This window comes from Talpa occidentalis, unplaced genomic scaffold (assembly GCF_014898055.3).
Source record: "Talpa occidentalis isolate TD23 unplaced genomic scaffold, MPIMG_talOcc4v2.1 talOcc4.10, whole genome shotgun sequence".
Taxonomy (NCBI): Eukaryota; Metazoa; Chordata; class Mammalia; order Eulipotyphla; family Talpidae; genus Talpa; species Talpa occidentalis.
Genome location: NW_023600993.1, coordinates 102,352,416 through 102,369,905, shown reverse-complemented (window position 1 = coordinate 102,369,905; position 17,490 = coordinate 102,352,416). Strand labels below are relative to the sequence as shown.

General features: G+C 46.9%; 1 protein-coding gene across 1 annotated transcript in view; it reads right to left on the bottom strand.

Annotated features, from left to right (window-relative positions):
• Positions 1-251: 251 nt before the first annotated feature.
• DOK5 (docking protein 5) overlaps positions 252-17,490 on the bottom strand; it is a 105,791-nt gene continuing 88,552 nt past the window's right edge. The window contains exons 7-8 of the mRNA XM_037500655.2: positions 7,044-7,164; positions 252-1,147 (exon numbers count right to left, since the gene is read on the bottom strand). Of these exons, the coding sequence (XP_037356552.1) occupies positions 1,083-1,147; positions 7,044-7,164 (186 nt within the window). The 3' untranslated portion in view covers positions 252-1,082. The remainder of the gene's footprint in view (positions 1,148-7,043; positions 7,165-17,490) is intronic.

Genomic DNA, 17,490 nt, shown 5'->3' with positions numbered 1-17,490 from the left:
CCCAGTCCCCCAGGTCCTTCTGTGTGTGGCTAAGCTATTCAAGATGGGCGTGTGACGCCACACGGGCTGTCAGTCATGTGGGGCCTCTCCCATAAATACAGGGGGTAGACATGTGATTATTAAACTTTTTGAAATTTTTTTCCTCTTATTATCTGTCTGGCTAATTGATTTTATTTATTTATTTTTTTGATGATGATGATTTGCCAGCCTAGAAGAGCCCAGAGGGTAACAGGATGATTTCCTGCACACCCTGACATATCCATGAGTGTCCTCGGAAATCCCGACTAACTCCGATCCTGTGGGCTTTGGGATGCAACGAGAGCGAAGCTAGGGCCGGGCCACGCCGTAGCTTCAGAAGTGCCAGGCTCTCAAGAAAGCTACACTGCCAAAGCCCTTCCAGGCAAAGAATGAGTTTTAATTTTCAGATGTTTGCTGAAGGTTCTCCAAATCAAAGGAGGGCTTTTCAAAAGGGATGGGGAAGGGCCCATGCAAGAGAAACTGTAACCTCAACAATCCTACATTGTCCTTTGAAAAGTCACCCTTAACACAACAGGCAAGAGGGCGGCAAGGCATTGATTTAACTGACTGATGATAAAATGTTATATTAAAATACGATTTCCAGTTAACCAGAATCGTCCTATGAATAACCGAGGAAAACAGTATAAACCGATAACAAATAATGAAGAGCCATTTTATTGTCAGGACTGACTATCATCACACAATCGAAACGCTCAGAGGAAAATCACAAGGACCACAAAAGGACAGGCTCCGAGCAGCGTGAGAGACACGGTATCTACAATAGAAAAATCATTCTGCGGCATCGACTCCTTTCTGTCCAGCTGCAGAGGGACGCCACGCCGATGCCTACAGGACAGCTGTCAATCACACTGAGATGTAAAAAAAGAAGAAAGGAAAAGAGAAAAGAAACAAATATTGGTTTGCGGAATTCCTCGGTGCCCACGGCTGGCCGGGCCCGACGCTGGCCCTCCGCGTGGCATCCCTCGCTGCCATCCGCAACCACCGGGCTCACTGGGCCCCCCGAGGCCGACACATCACAATGTCACAGACTCTTGCAGCTCCTGTCAGTGCTCGGATCGGAAGGCGGGAAAAGTCTCTGTTCGATGCAGCTTCAGAGGGCTGGTGACATCTTTTCCAAAAAGAATGAAAAAAAAAAAGAAAATGCAGTTATATTTCAAGAAAGCCCAAGATCACATTGGCTAGTAACGAGTTTCTATGGAACAGAAATAAACAAGCTACAATACAGGCCTTCTTGCCCCCCAGAGGCTACTCACAGTGGTGTGCAAATACGAGGCAGCAGATTAACATGTCATTTGCATGATTAACATATCATTTGCATGGGCCTTTGCAGGGAACTATAATCAGGCCGCGAGCAGTGATTTTCCTACTTAATTGTCTTCATCAACCCCGATAGCCAGGTATTGAGGAGAAAGGGGAGGGGCTCAGGACCACGGTTGCTTTTGATGAGAACACTCTGGTTGGGAAGCCTCAACAGAAATCAGGCAAGAGCGGACTGAGGCTATTTTGCAGTAAAGGAGCATTTCTTAAAATCCATGTTGCCTTTATTACTTCAAGTTTAGATTCCAAACTAAGAAAAATGAAGGAATCAGGAAGGCAAGAGACAAGGTTGCTGGCAGCCCCCGTGTGACACTGACGGGCAGCCGACTGTGTGTGACGGACCCGTACTAAGTATAGGTTCTGACCACCTTAGGGTCTCACGAAACCATCCAGCTCCACAGCCTGGAGCTTGAAAGCAACCGTCGTTAATATTTAAGGAACAGGCATGGATGTTCCAATAAAACTTTGTCAACAAAAACAGACAGCAGATGGGAAGTGGCCAGCAGGTGACACCCGGCTCGTCCCAATAGATGAAATGCCTGAATTTATAAAAACGAGAGGTTTTACTGCCATCTGCCGGCGAGGGCTGGCACAGGCACGCAATTTCCCGTGGGTACCGCTTCCCTGATAACCAAGCCTGGGGTTCCAGCCCACACAGCAGGCAGAGAAGGGGCCCCCATCAAGACGGTGGGGGCAGAAGGCACACGTAGGTCCTCTGCCACATCATCACAGTCCTGACCTCCTCGGACCTCAGTCCCAGGACCAGTGGTGAGAAATTGGGCAATAACCTGACCCATTTTCCACATCTACAAAATGGGGTGATAACACTTGCTTTGCCCTCCTCATGGTGCCGGTAAAGGTTAAAGGAAACACTAAAGGTTTCGTGTAACATACAACATTTGCGACCACATTAGAGTGAATATTGAAAAACGAAGTTTAACTCCTCCGAAGTAGCCACTTGCATCAGGGATCCATCACCCTTAAAATAAACGTGTAAATCACAGGCTGGAGCCAATCCCCTGCAGGGACTACTCCCACTGCTTGGCATGTGACTTTGAAGCGCCCACGTGGCAGGACTTCATCCCAAAGGGCAGCCCATACGATAAAGAAATAGCCAGCAAGGGAGTCAGAAGGCTGGAGTTGTGGCGCCAGCCCCTCCACACACTGGTGTGAGCTTGAGCAAGTGCTTGACCCTGAAATAGAGAAGACCGGCCTGCTGTGCTCAAGCAACCATTGCCAGGAGAACCCAGCAAGGCGCCAGCAGGTGCCCAGTAGAGTGACACAAACATTGGGGCCTCTCAATCATTTCCTAAAATTTTCAACAGTCAAATCTCATCAATGATCAGAGGCGCCTAGTTTTTCTTGGTTTGGGTTTGAAACAAGAGACGCCGACAGAAAAGATCTGAAAAGATTGGGTCAAGGAGCAACTTTGGGTCATGGCGCACCTGTGGAGTAAGGGCGAAGATTCCCACCAAAATAACTGAGAAGAGGGTGGGGGAATCAGAGAAGGCACAACCCTGAGGCTGCAGGCACCCCACTGTCTCCTAATAAAAGTGTGCGCCAACCCCACAGTCTCCTTTCTGCTCTCTGAAAATCCTGGCTGGCTTCTGCCTTAGGGCCTGAGGGCCTTTGCACTTGAAGACCACTTTTCCTTGGCTCTCAGTACAGGGCGATGGGGAGAGAACTCTCACTACAGCTCTGTCTCCTCACACTCATGATTGGGGCGAACACTGCAGACTCCTGTGACCACCCTCTAAGGAAGCCCTCTGCAAGGCATTGTCCTCTCCAAGTCAATGACTCCGCCTCTTCCTCCATGGCAAATGCTTTCTTTTCAAATGTGACAGGCACCACATTTGAAATTAAATATATTTAATTGCTGTGACTCTTCTTTAGAGTATAAGCTCCAGGAGGGCAGGGACATGAATGTCTCGTGGCCAGTGCATCTCTATCATCTAGCACAGCACGTGGCATGAAGCAGATGCTCAGTAAATATGTACCAAACAAATGAATGACCGAGTAGGTGAATAAGTGAGTGGGTGAATGGGTGAGTGGATGAATGAGTGAGTAGCTGAATGAGTAACTAGATGAATGAACACGGGGTGGGGGGGTACCCCACAGAACACAGCTGGGGGAACCGCAGTCTGTGGTTATTTCATGCGATGCATTCCTGCAGGACTGATGGGAATGATGGTGCCCAGCGAGTGCTTGCTGAGAGCTGCAATTCCATCATGCCAACCAGCTGTCATGCCAAACCTCCTTCCCCTGTTGATTCTGTGAGCACCTAGCCACGAAAAAAAATTTCCTACATGAAACTGGAAAGTGGGGGTGGGTTGGGAGAAGCAATGAAGGTGGATTAAACGCTCTGGCTGCACGCAGCAGGTGCCTCTCCTCCCCAAGGGAATAAAATGATAATTCCAAAAGCAAACAGCAGGCGGCTCTCCAGGACTACATTTGCAGAAGAGATTAAAAATTTTTTTCTCAAGCCAGTTGGATCAATTCTTCCATAAGAGTGTGATTTCCACGATTAACCTCCAGATCTGTCATGAAAAGTCAGCCTGAAATCCATCCAGGCAGGCGAGGTGGTCAGGGGAATTGTGACTGGTGATTACCAGCAAAACAAGAAATGGCATACTGAGTAACTTCAGCGCAGGGGACACCCAGGTCCAAGCGCTATTCATTTTTGTCAATATTATTTTTTTCTTCCAGGGGTGGGAGAAAGAGGGAGGAAGGCAGGTGTGTAAGCTAGAACAACAGATGCCTCACTGAACAATAGATGTAGTCACCTCTGAACATGAAGATGTCTTCGGCTGTCTGTGAATTGTTTTGCTCGATGTACCAAATTTACTGGTAAGAGGAGAGACTACTGGGGACCAAAAAGCTATCCACAAGATGACTTTACAGTAGAAAAGTCTACATAGAACACACAGGTGGAGAGAGATTTCAGTAGACAAGCCAAGGGTCAAAATAAAACACATTTACATGGATTGCTATACAAGAAACAGAAGTATGTGAAAACAAGTCATTTGATGATGAAGCAACTGGCTCAACATGTAAAACAAAAAAATAATTTTGAAACAACAATAATGCCATGTTCACGTATACAAATATTCTGACAGATATTCTGAGGTCTTGGGATGTCCCATTGAGTGTGCATATGCTGCCAAACTAGGAAAAACGTAAGAATTCTAATGGACAATTATATTAAGGGAATATCAACTATGTACGAAAGATAAGCAATAAAAATTGCAATTATCATCTTCAAAACGCTATAAATGATCAATCAGAAAGCTTGCTAATCCATCAACTCAGCAGGAATTCCGTGGCATTTGTCCTCATTACCACTGGCTTTTATTTCATTAGAAATGTACTCATCTTAGTATCTTCAAATTACTGTTTTATAAGTACAATTACTGTGTTCATTTAAAAAAATCTATACCAATCAACTTGAACCTAATTTTACAGTAAAACCTCATTACTTTTGAGTGATGGTTTAGGCATCAAGAAGTAATAAACCCAAAGATAAAGAGGATAAGCTCAATTCCGATTCCAAGGGGCCGGTGGGTGTGTGGTTTGCTTTTTAATAAAAACCACAAAGGAAACTTCTGCCGGGGCGTGCATCTTCCCCTGCTGTGATGTCGTGGGTCGCTCCCCTCATTTCTCAGGGGAACGTTATAAACTACTGTTGCTTTGGAACGAGTGGATTTCTCATCTTTGCCCATCACCCCAGAGTTGCCAGCAATGTAGGGTCTTCCAACCGTAACGGGACTTGGAGCCTGGAGGCAAATTTGCAATTGTCGTTAAATACCTGAGTCTGGAGGCTGGAAAATAAAATTGTCTTCTTCATAGCATTCAACGTAGACATTATCGGGGAAGGCAGACATGCATCCTAGGAGCAGGCAGACAGGACGCCAACAGCTTCTCAACACCCTCTTTCAATTTACAAAGATTTTTAAAAATAGGATTGCCCATCAGAGCCCTGACAAGACCCTCAGACTTCAGTCATCTCTGACGAGTGCCTCCCACCTTGAGTTATGGGGCGTTAGGTTAGTTAAGAATCGTAACGCCAGTGGACCCCACACACCGCATTGTCCAAGCCCACGCTGTCCTGAGGGCTTTTACGCTCTGGGATGCCTGCAAATAAAATTCTGAATCGGCAGCGTGTCCCAGCATTGCGGCTTTCCTCACTCTCAGAGCATCTCTGCAAACTTGGGAGTTCAAGGAAAATCCAGAGCTTTGTGAGTTTCTACGGATGCTCAGGCCATGCTGCAGTCCAGGAGTCAAGGCCGTCCATCTATTTCCCTCGATGAAGCCTGCGTCACTTGGGTCCCCAACTTCCTTGTGCACTTCAGACACACAGACTATAAAAAGACCTGACTTGTTTGTAAAGATTACCTCGGGGGATGCTAAACGTCAAGGCACAAAGCAATTCAAAAGCTTCGTGTGCATTTACGTTCACGATCTTTGAAACTTTCATAATTACCGTTGATCTTACTGTATGTTTGGAAAATACAGCCACTTGCTGTAACAATATAAAGGTAGTGAAACACACTTTTCTTTAAAGTAAATACATTTGAGTATAAAAGACTGAAGAAAATGGAAAAATAGTATATGTTACGGATCGATGACAAAAATGCTGGTAAGATTCACGTCTATAAAGCTCTCTGAGGCTGATGTGAGAGGTGGTGGGATCTGCGGGTGACCTGATGAGGCCGACTCTTCTCTGTGTAGCTGTGTTTTGGAAGGTGGGTGTATTCAGTCAGTCACTGTTCACACAGGCAGCTCTCACTCAGCCAGGCACTTGCGATACAGGTTTTGAACACCTACTGTGCGCCACCTACTGTGCGCCACACTCTCTGCCTGCAAGCATGAAGGTGAGAACGCAAGTTCTACGAATTTCCATGGATGTTTGCATACCAGGCTGGGGGTAGAAGGAGAAGACCCAGAGGGAGACCTGGCCCCTGCCTAGTTTGCTTTCCCTGCCGATGCTTCCTGGAAGAACTTGTCCTGAGCAAACAGGCCACAGGCTAAAACAGGAAATGAACACCAGGGCAAAGACTTAACGAGCAGCGACTCATCATCTTCATGCTTGTGCTACACACAGTCAGAGGTTTCCATGATGGCATGACAGAGTCTGTGAGGGGAGGGTTGGAGGTGACACAGAGTTAGCCGGGACAGGAGGGGAGCACAGGAAAAGACGTTCTGGGGGAGAAAGGCCCAGTGGGCAGCACTGAAAGGTTGGGTGACCCAGCACAGTGAACAGGCCTTTGTGCTCCAGCCTGCTTCTGTGGTCATTCAGTCAGTCATCCTTGCATTCATTTATTCAGCACATTTCTGCAGAGGAAGCAGGCAGAGTCGAGTGCTTATTCTTCAAAGTTCTGTGACTTGCACCATCAATGACAAAGCCCCTACAGAGGCCTCTGCAGCCCCTTACCGGTTGCTCGCACGTGCTATTCTTGTACACCATAAATCAAAAAAGGTGCCTCTGGAGGACAGGAAAGTGCATAAATGGGATAATTGCTGAGTGTTGCTGGTGTCCGTCCCTGACCCTTCTGTCCCCTGCTTTCCTGCAGGAGGGGCTTTGTGGGTGTGCTTGGAGTCCAGCAGAGCCAGAACCCCGGGCTCCCCACGTCTGTGCATCCCTCCCACAGGAGAATTCCTGGGGCGCCGGTCCCCAGGACCCGCCTTACCTTGCAGGCGGTACAGCTGCCCGGTGCTATGCTGCCGCGTGATGTGCTCCCAGTAGGCGCTGCGCGGCAGGGGCACCATGGTGGCCAGCGAGGCGGCCCGCTCACTCATCTTCATCTGGAGCTGCGCAGAGGGGGAGGCAGGTCAGAGGGCTGGAGGGCAGGGAGTCCAGAACCACCACTGAGCTGGCCAGAGACAGCCCATCAGGGAGTGTTTCCCCATCAGCCTTTCCCCGTGAGTATTTACCCCATGCGTATGGCTCAGAGCATTTAACATTGAGTAATTACCCCACGAGTGAGTTATTTCTCACGAGTGAATATAGACCCCGGAGTGAGGATTTGCCTGCGGTGAAGAGAACACAACAGACCATCCTGGACTTGCAATGGGTTAAGTCCCAAGAAACTCCTAAGTTGAAAATATCCAACCTAGAGGTAAACCAAGGAGTTTTGCCCGGGATTTGCCCTGGCGCACAGTAGGTGCACAGTAAACATGCTGGATGAGTGAGCATCCTTCTGGGGTTGCTGAGAGGGTCACAGAAGAAAGAAGACGCTCTCTTGGAACCCCGAGGGGGAACAGTGATTGGGAGGGCAAAGCCAGGAAAAGTAGCTCAGGAGAGCGGTGACCGAGCCCCTGGATTGCACCCGAACCCGAGGCTAGCAGTACCCACCAATTCCTTCCTTTCAGTTTTTACTGATCTGAGCTGGAGCTCTACAGCAGCATCGGAGAAAAAAACTCTGCCTGCCGCTGCCAAGCGCCGATCCTTGTCCCGATCCCAAGGGTCTGGGGACTGTGCTGGTCGGCCGGGACAGCCCGCCGCAGGGAGGCCAGCAACAGCATTTATTCATTCTATTAGCAGTGCTGCCTCAAGATCCCACCAGGGAAGAGAGTCAACCAAATGTCTTCCTGTGCTTCCACATCCCAGCTCTCCCCCTAAACCGCAGGGCGGCAGGCTGGCCTCCTAACCCAGCCCGTGAGGACCCAGTCTGTCCAGTGGCACCAGATACTCAAAGGCTTGAAGCCTGAGCTGTGGAGAGAGAAGCTGGCCATGGAGTGGGGAGCTCATGACCCACAGATTGAAGACACACTCCCCTCTTTTCAGCCTCTAAGCCCCCTTCTCACAGAGCTTCCCGTGCCAGGAGGCAGTCAAATTAAACAAGAAATAATCCAATTGTCCTAAAAAGAACCTGCCGCATCATGTGCCACCACAAGGGAGGCCTGAACGCTTCGCCAAGCCAAGGAGTCGGGTTTTTTTTGGGGGTGATGAGGATGTTCTGGAGTTGACTGTGGTGAGTTTCCCAACGCTGGATATTTTAGAAGCACCAAATTGTAGTTGAAAGGGTGCGCGGTTTGGTATGTGAATTACAGCTTTAAAAAGCTGGCATCCGAAAGATCAAATCAGAGTGTGGTGTGTGCTGGGCAGACGATGTGTAAAAAGCCTGATCTAATGAGTTAGTGGGTGGCCCCAGAGCAAGGGACATTTAAATGTCAGAGACAACAGACCAGGGGGCACCCCCATCAGACTCATCATCAACCACACAGGCAGAGCCTATTAAAAACTTTCCGTCCTCCTGTGAGGGACATGCTGAAGGCCGGGGTCGCCCCTCGTAGTGAAGGGCAACGCTCATCAACCCTTTTGGGAGAGGAAATATGCTAACGACCTCTCAGCAGAGCTGGTCAGTGAAAAAAGCAACTGTCCTCAGCCCTGCCAGCCGGCTGTGGCCTCTATCCTGTCACCTGGCCTGGCTGACTTGCCTGCTGCTCCAGCTTCCTTAGTGGGCCTGACACAGAGGCTCAGCTTCGATGCCGCTCCATATTGCCTTTCTCTGGAATCCAGCTGTTTTACAGCCGAGCACCGTGCTTCTCGAACTGTACAGCAGCACGACAGGATGTAACTGCTCGCTGGCCCCAGCGGTTGTGAGCAGGGGCTGGACCACACGTCACCACAACGGCCAATCTTATATCACAGCCTTATGTCACCCTCTGCAGGCTCTTAGACTTCTGCCAGGTTGTCCCTTAGGGGGACTCTGGTGGGGTCCCTGCTGGTACAACCCTGTGTGTGCAAACCAGGAGGCGAATTTCCCTCCCCACCACCTGGGCCTGTAGCTGGCTCTGGCTATTAGAGGCAGCCGGAGCCAGAAGCACCAGCTACACCTGAATGTCCCCAGCTGAGACTTCCAAAGTGCATGTAATTCTGACAACGCCCTGCATTTCAGAGAGTGTATATACCTACTCACTTATTCTCTGTGGACACTTGAAGCTCCAAATGCACAAAACATTCATTCCAAGGGAGATCTGCACTCGATGATCACTGCAGCACTGTGCACAATAGTAAAGTTATGGAAACAACCTAAGTGCCCAACGACAGTTGAGTGGATCGGGAAGATGGTGTATATACTCAGTGAAATACTACTCAGCTGTAAAAAGAGATAAAATCTTGCCATTTGCAACTACATGGATGGGACTAGAGGGGGTGATGATAAGTAAAATAAGCCAGGAGAAAAATAAATGCCGGATGATGTCACTCATGTGGAATGTAAAGAAAGAAAGCAAAAGAACAGACAAAACTCAGCCAAAACAAACCAAGAAATTCAACTGTAGAGCTGAGGTTTCCAGAAGGGAAGGGTGAGCAGAGCAGCAAAGGTGAAGGGAGGACCCAATGGACTAGGGTGGAGGATTGTGCCTGCCTGTGTAGTGGGGGTGGTGGCTACATCTGAAGATGTGTGAATCTGTGCCCCTAAATTACAGTGCTGTAGAGCAACATGACTGTAGAGCAACATGACTGTGATAAACATAATTTTTTAGGATGTGGGTGAGGTTGAGTCAATGGGACAATTCAGCTCAAGAAAGAAAAAGCCAAACTTTGCTTCAAACACCAGCACCTCAAGGTCCTGTACCTCCTTTCATTGAAAATTCAGCCCTGGATTCACTGACATCAGCTCCCTGAAGAACACCTTCCGCTTCTGTCTACTTACGTGCCTGTGAAAATAATGCTTGGACATGTATTTACTTTCCGGACCTTGAGTCTGCACTTCTCCAACTTTCGCCAGTTAGGAACCATATGGAGGGCAGATGCCTGCCCCCCACTGCCAGACATCCCAGGGGTGGGCTCAGGATTTTGCATTTCCCCCAGTTTCTGAAGGATCCCAATCTTACTGGCCCAGGGACCACACTGCACCATCACCATGCTCTCTTATATAAGATCTCTGGGCCATTCATTCTGGAAAAATAAAGTTTCCTAGTGGGGTAAGAACCAACCTTGGAGCCAGGAAATCGAGGGTCAAGAACGCAGCCTGCCTCTGTTGGTTGTGCTGGATAAGCTCATCAGCTAAAAAGGAGGGGACAAGTTCCTGCCTTGTAGCAAATTAAAGCGCATACAAAATGCATTATGGCACCCCCACGGGTGAGCACATTCCGGTGGGTCAGTCCTTATCCATCTCCATAGGCGCAGGCCAGCTTCTGAGCCAGGTCCTAATCACGACATTCACATTTTCCTCTGAAACGTAAATATTTGCTCTTGGACTTTGTTTCTGGCTGAGGGCAGAAGCCTTAAAAGGTTTTCAGGCACAACAACAAAGTCACACATAAATATGCTGGGAGGGAACATTTTATCACTTGGTATAAAAGAATTATCCTATTTCTACCAGATGGGAAAAATGAACTTGAAGAATAAGCATAAATGAAACTTCTGTCACCGTGGATGAATTGCAGGTATAGAAGACGAGGAGGTTCTAGGGCCTGCTAGGACCCCGGGCTCCCCGGTGCCCCCCAGGACCTGACTTTCTCCAAGGCTGCTCTTTCTTTGGCTCTATTTGGTAAAGCTTTGCAGGAGAGGGCAACCCCATTTAGAACGTGTAATAAATCAAAATCTTTCTTAGTATTGATAGGTTTGTACTATGTCCAGGAAATACAGAAAAGAGTAGAAGGGGTATTTGAAACAAAGAGCACTTTTGATATGTTAATATATTTTCTTCCAGTCTTTAAAAAAATGTGTAGTCATCATGATATTTCACATACCCTGATGGTGCATTTAGTATGTATAAAGGGAAGCTAAGCCTGCAGACCCCATGATAAGAGTACTTCTGTCATGACATTCTCTTTTTCTCTCTTAAAATGTGTTATGAGGGCCTCCCTGGTGGCCTAGGGGTTAAATCTCAGCGCTTTCCCCGCCTGAGTTGGATCCCTGGCCAGGGAGCTGACCCACAAGGCACAGCAGACCTCTCTGTCTCCCCGCTGCTCCCCTCAGCAGTGGATTTCAGTAGATCCACCTGTTCTGCTTCCCACTCGTCTCTGGTGAATCCTCTCACACACCCCACAACTCTGGCCTACACCCCAATTTTCCTCTGCAAAAAGAAAAATAAATAAAATGTGTTCTGAACATATCCTAAATATAGCCACCTGCTACACTCTTTGAATGTCTGAACTGCAGCCCATCTTTGCTGTACCATACTTGATTCATTCATTCCCTAACCATTTTTAATTTACCAGATGAGATCATGGAATTAAATTCTGACTATTTTCCTTCAGAACATTTTTTTTCCTCCTAACCACATTTTTATTCTGGAATTTACACACAACTATTCCAATAACCCTTTCTTAAATGAATTCTAAAATTTAATTTTAATTCATATGTCAAATTGGATTTTCTACTAACTCAAAAGTTACTTTTAAATGTTACTTCATCAGACAAGTAGATGAACTGGTAGCTCCATTTTTATTCTTTTTTTTTTCCAGTTTTATTCTTAAAGAAGGTAATCTTGCCCTTGCGTTATTGTGCAAATATGTAAAAGACTAATCTGTACCCATTAAAAAGAAAACGGTGGATTACTGTGAATTGATAGAAAACAATTCGAAAATCCAGGACCCACAGTTACTTCTCTACATGTGCTGGAGAAGAGAAATGGTCACTGGGATGAGTTTAGATAATATCACTTCACAGTCTGATGATTCTCAAATGTCTAATTCCAATCACTCCCCTCAGCCTTAGACTTGTGTGTTTAAAAGCCCACTTGCCACTCCCCCTACCTACTAGAAGTCTCTCATCCAAGGGACACAGAGCTGAGGTGATATTTCTCATGCTCCAGTCCCCCCAGGTGCTTCCCCTACTAGGTCGAGGGTTCTCTCACTCAACTGGTTGTTCCAATCTTCAACATGCATTGAGAACCCACCCCTTACACACCTTCCTGACCACCATCCTGGTTCATGTCCTGGCCCTCACCTGCATGTCCAGAGGAGCTCCCTAGCTCATCTCCCTGCCTGTACTCCTGCCCCAGCCACCCCAGCTTTCCCAGACAATGGCCAGGAAGATCCTTTGAAAAGAAAGCCAGGCCATCCCACCTTTTCTTATTTAAAGCCTCCAATGATTTCCCAACTCACCCCAGGAAAATCAGAAGCCCTTCCCAAAGTCACTCAGGCTGCCAGGACCCTACAGAACCAACTCCCAGTTACTTCTAGACTCACCTACTGCCCCTCTTCTCTGCATTTTTATCTGCTTCAAAGTCACAGCCTCCTGATACTTGAACATGCGAAGCACAGAGCTGCCTCAGGGCCTTTGCATTTATGGTCCCCTCTGTCCAGAACAATTTGAAATGTTCAAAGCTCACTCCTCACTTCTGCAGCTCTTTGCCCTAACAACACAGCAACAAACCACATCATCCTCTCCCTCTTTCCACTGCATGCTTCTTCCTAGCATTCACCAACTCTTGAGACAGATTTATATGTTGATTATCGACTATCTCACCTCCCCACAACGATGTGGGGAACTTCATGAGGGGAAGGACTATTTCTCATCCTCTGCTGTACTTCTTGCTAGAACAGGGTGTGGTTCAAAGCAGGTCCTTGTGTTTATAGAATAAATGAGGTTACAAATAAATAGAAACTCTTGTATAGATTAAGCAATAGAATATTCTGGAAGCATACAAATACAAAAGAATCTGGAAAATGTTTGCCTCTGAGAAAGGAAAGTGGAGGCCTGAGGTGATTAAGGGTAGGAGAGAGACTTATTTTTCACTGTTTGCATTTTATAGCATGTGCAGAACGAATCTTTCCACTCAAAAGCCTTCTTTTGAAAGGAATGCATGTTAAAATAAGTCACAGTTTCCTCCCTCGATCACACTCCCTTCCATTCACTGGTTTAAAGAACTTTGTAACTATGAACCGGGCACCAGCCCTCTCAGGACAAGCTTGCAGAGGGGAAGCACCTTCCTCCTCACACACTGTGGTTGTGTAAACCCCATTCCCAGCCCCAACCCCTTTGGGCTCTTCCAAGCGACACTTACTAGAAAATGAAAACCGGGAGAAGTTAGAAGGAAGTTAGAAAAGAATTATCAAAGAAGCGTCAGCATCATTTCAAATCTCTAACCAGAGTGAAGTTCTCCAAACAGCTCATGAATAGTATGTTTTGAAGTGAACCTTAACCTGAGAAATCAAACATTGTACAAAAATGAACAATGATATAAAAAATATATAAATATTAAAAAAGTACACAGTAAAAAAATAAATTAAAAAAAAAAGTTAGGTTTATTCCTATAATATCCAGAACAAACGTCTCCCTTATAACAGTGGCCTTAGAGAACATTTAACAAAAATAAAAAGATATAAAAGTCAAGGGTGTGTTCGAGGGCCTGCAGCCCGCAGCCCAGTCACCAAGTCTGGCCGATCTGTCTGTCTGAGTTTTATCAACCCCCCTTGGGAAGTCCTAGCAAATACATCTTGTCGGGCTGGGTGCTGGGAGTAATTTATTGCGATAACTACATTCGCTGCATTCTTTGGAGTTCTTTCCGCTTGATGAAGCAGGTTCATTTAATCAATACAAACTGCTTAAAATGCTAATTGCTATGCTAAGTGACGGTACCTGTTCCTCTGGAACAGAGATGCAAAAGCTGTTGCACAAATTTTGTCATCACTGCAGGCAACCGTGTGGCTGGTGACGAGAGGGAAGGCGATGTCGAGGTGCACAGAGGTCTGCGTGGCTGCTTGTCCCCTTTTCTCCACCTGCCAGACAGGTGTGCACTCCGCTGTGTTAGGGGGGTCATTTCTTAAGAGGATCTAGCTTTCTCCAGAGAGAGTTTAACAACAAGGCTCTCTGGTCATCTCAGATGCACACACGCTGCTGATGGATGTGGAAAGACTGGGTAAGGGTCAGTATCACTGGACAGTCATGGAATCACGCCTGAGTGGACACTTCTGTTCTTAGCACTGGGGTTCACTGAATGAACCTCTGCCCCAAGACTTGCTGCAACACTAGAGGCTCAGTCACCTGGCACTTATTCAACCTTCCAGGTGATGCTCTGCGCTCCCCTGATAGACTCTGACCACACCACTCAGCTCCTAGAAGGTTTCTATTCTACCCCCTCAAGGCCTCCAGAACAGAGCACCAGTCGGGACTCCATGCTCCTGTCTGATTTCTTCACATACTACTTTTGAGCCACTGAGCCTCAGTTTCTCCCACTATGAAATGGACCTAAGGATAACGCCAATGGAAGGCACAAAAGTCGAGTATTTTAGAAGCAACACACCAACCAAACGCTTAATTTTATACCTATCAAAAAATACATCCCATAATCCACCATCCTACTCCTGAATTTAGAAAAGTTAGTTAAAATTCAGTTCAGAAACTCCAGTTAAATAAAGTTAATAGTACATAAGAAGCTGGGTAAAAGATGCTATCATGGGATTATTTATTGGTACCAAAAAAATGGATATTCTCATAGATAGGCTCAATAAATTAAAGTTACACGAAGACCCTGAAGTATCACACAGCCTTTAAAAATAATGACTACCACCAAGCTTGGTAAATTTTCTGTCAAGGACCAGAAAATAAATAGCTTTGAAGGCTTCACAATCCCCATCCCCAAGTAATTAACTCTTTTGTTTCAACATGAAAGCAGAAAGCAGCCGGAACAATAGGCCGTGAATGGGCATAGCTGCGTTCCAATCAAAATTTAATCACCAAAGGAGGTACAGGCCAGATTTTGCTTGTAGGGTATAGTCTGCCACCCCCTGAATCAGACCCACACGTCAGAATGTTTAACTATTTCCACTAGCTCTTTACTGTGAGGGAGAAAACCAGGGGTGGTTAGCTTGTAAAATGATGACCATGTTGTAAATTCAACAGTGAACCCCAAACCCCCGTCCTGTGGACCTGTGTGTGCGCGGAACTATTGATTTCTGTGTAGGGTCACGTGGGCAGAGAGGACAGGATGGAAAATGTGTTAGGATTGGGAGCTGCTAAGAGAGGAAACAGATGTAAACAAAGAATGAGAAGAAAAAAATATATAGCGTTAATGTTGTCTATCTGGTCATATTCTTGTAGTTAGATTTCCTGTGCATGCATTTATATAAAAATAAATTAGGTAGGACTCAAAAGCCAATCGCTATCTGCGAGGGTGGTCATGAGAATTGAAGGTAATAAAACATGCAGATTCGGCACAGAGCAGGCTGGAGCTCTGTGGACAACTTTAACTGCCCCTCAATTACAGGAGTCTAGATGGATTAGCTCTAGCTGTGTTTCTGCTTACACGTGCCCGCCCTGGTAACCCTGTCTTCCCCTCCCCCATTCGCTCTATTTATTGGGGTGCAGGCCAGATGTACCGGGGGCAGAGAGGATTCACCAGAGACAGAGTGGGGAGCAAAACACCCAGACTGACTGAAACACTGCTGAGGGGAGCAGCGGGGAGACAGGAGAGGTCTGCTGCGCCCTGTGGGGAGCTCCCTGGTGGGGATCGAACTCAAGCCATGGCGGTGATATCGCTGAGATTTAACACCTAGGCCACTAGGGAAACCCCCTCCCCCTTTCAATGAACTCTGCACCCCCTAATTGTAATCTTGGGCTTATTAAAAAAATTAGAGGTTTTTAACATTGAGATGAGGAGGTACATGATTTATATACCTCAGTGCAGGCAACAAAACGGTCGAGTGTGTTCAGCCTCCCACTGTGGCATTGGGGAAGGGATTCTCCTTAGTTGTCAAAATTAAACGTACACATTTCCTCACCCAACAATCATACCACTAAGAATTTAGTCTCAGGAAACACCAGCAAGTAAGGCTGATGGGGACACTGTTCACCAGGGGTCTCACTCCTTTATTCTTCGAGGAAATCTTTCCTTTATTTGTACACCCCCTGTTTAACAAAAGCCCCTGAGCCCTGCTTTTCTGCAGACAGAGAATGCGGTGCTGGGGAATGGCTCTGAATTGCACCTACATTCTACAAAGTCATTAGGAATTACTCTTAAAGTCAATCAATTAAACAAAGAGGTGACAGGGAACAGTTCTGGATTCACTCTCAAACCAGGGTGCAGGCAGGATGTGGGGGAGGAGCCCCCACAGAGCCCTGCCTGCAGTCCCTGGAGTCTGCTGAGTCCATGCCCTTCTCCACCTGGAGGAAACTCAAGAAATGACAGCCCCTGTGGGGCCGGAGGAACATCCCACACGCGGCCACTCCTTGCTTCCAAATTAGAGTCTGTCACAGACACTGATCTCCAAGGTGGGAAAAATAGCAAACTGCTCCCAGGGGTCCCCCGAGACCTGTAGGTTCTTGGAGAGGCACTGGCTTCCCCCCACTCATCTACAGGTCCTTAGAGAGGATGATAATATTGAACTTAAGAATAGTGGAGAAGGTGATGGAGGAACCAGGAGAGAGACTATTGCCAACTGGAGACAAAACTACCAAAGAAACAGGTGACTTTTAGATGCTCTGCAGTTGAGTGTGCTGCTGGGAAGGTTCTCTGATATTCCCGGTAATTTAAATAAGCTAAGCCAGTTGCTAGTGGGGCAACTCACCTCCAAGGGAATGAAGTGTCATGGCTAGAGAGAGTGGTGTAGTGCCAGAGAGGAAGGTGATGCCCTCCAGGCTGCTGGCACGTGACTCAGCCACTGAGTCTTTTCATGCACTACTCAGGGACTGACTCAAGCCCACTGATTTTAAGTGATTCGCCAGGTCTAGCTTCCCTGCGAGTGGGATCCATTTGGAAGCTGACTCATTTCCATCTAAAATGGGATGTTGTTGTTTTAAAATCACATTCATTTGCTAGAACTCGTTAAGCATGCCTCAAATTAAGAGCAAACAACATCATTTTCCAGTTAAATTTGCAATGGGATGATCTGAACAAATTACTCATATTCCTGATTAATTTTTAGCGGAAGTAATGAGGAGGCTGTAAATGGAAAAAACACGTGTGCACAGAACCTGCTTTACAAGCTTAAAACAATTTATGCTAATTGTGGCTTTACCACGAAGGTGATCTTGGAAAAACCTCTTCAGGTGTGTAAAGGCATCCAACGGGAGAGCTACCTAACTTTAACACGTGACATGTCCTGTAGTTGGAAGTAACTTGAGGTCCGCTTCATAGCCAGCTAGTATCTCTCTTTGTGTTCATCCACCCATCCATCTGTCCATCCATCCATCCATCCACCCATCCATCTGTCCATCCACCCATCCATCCGTTCATCTGC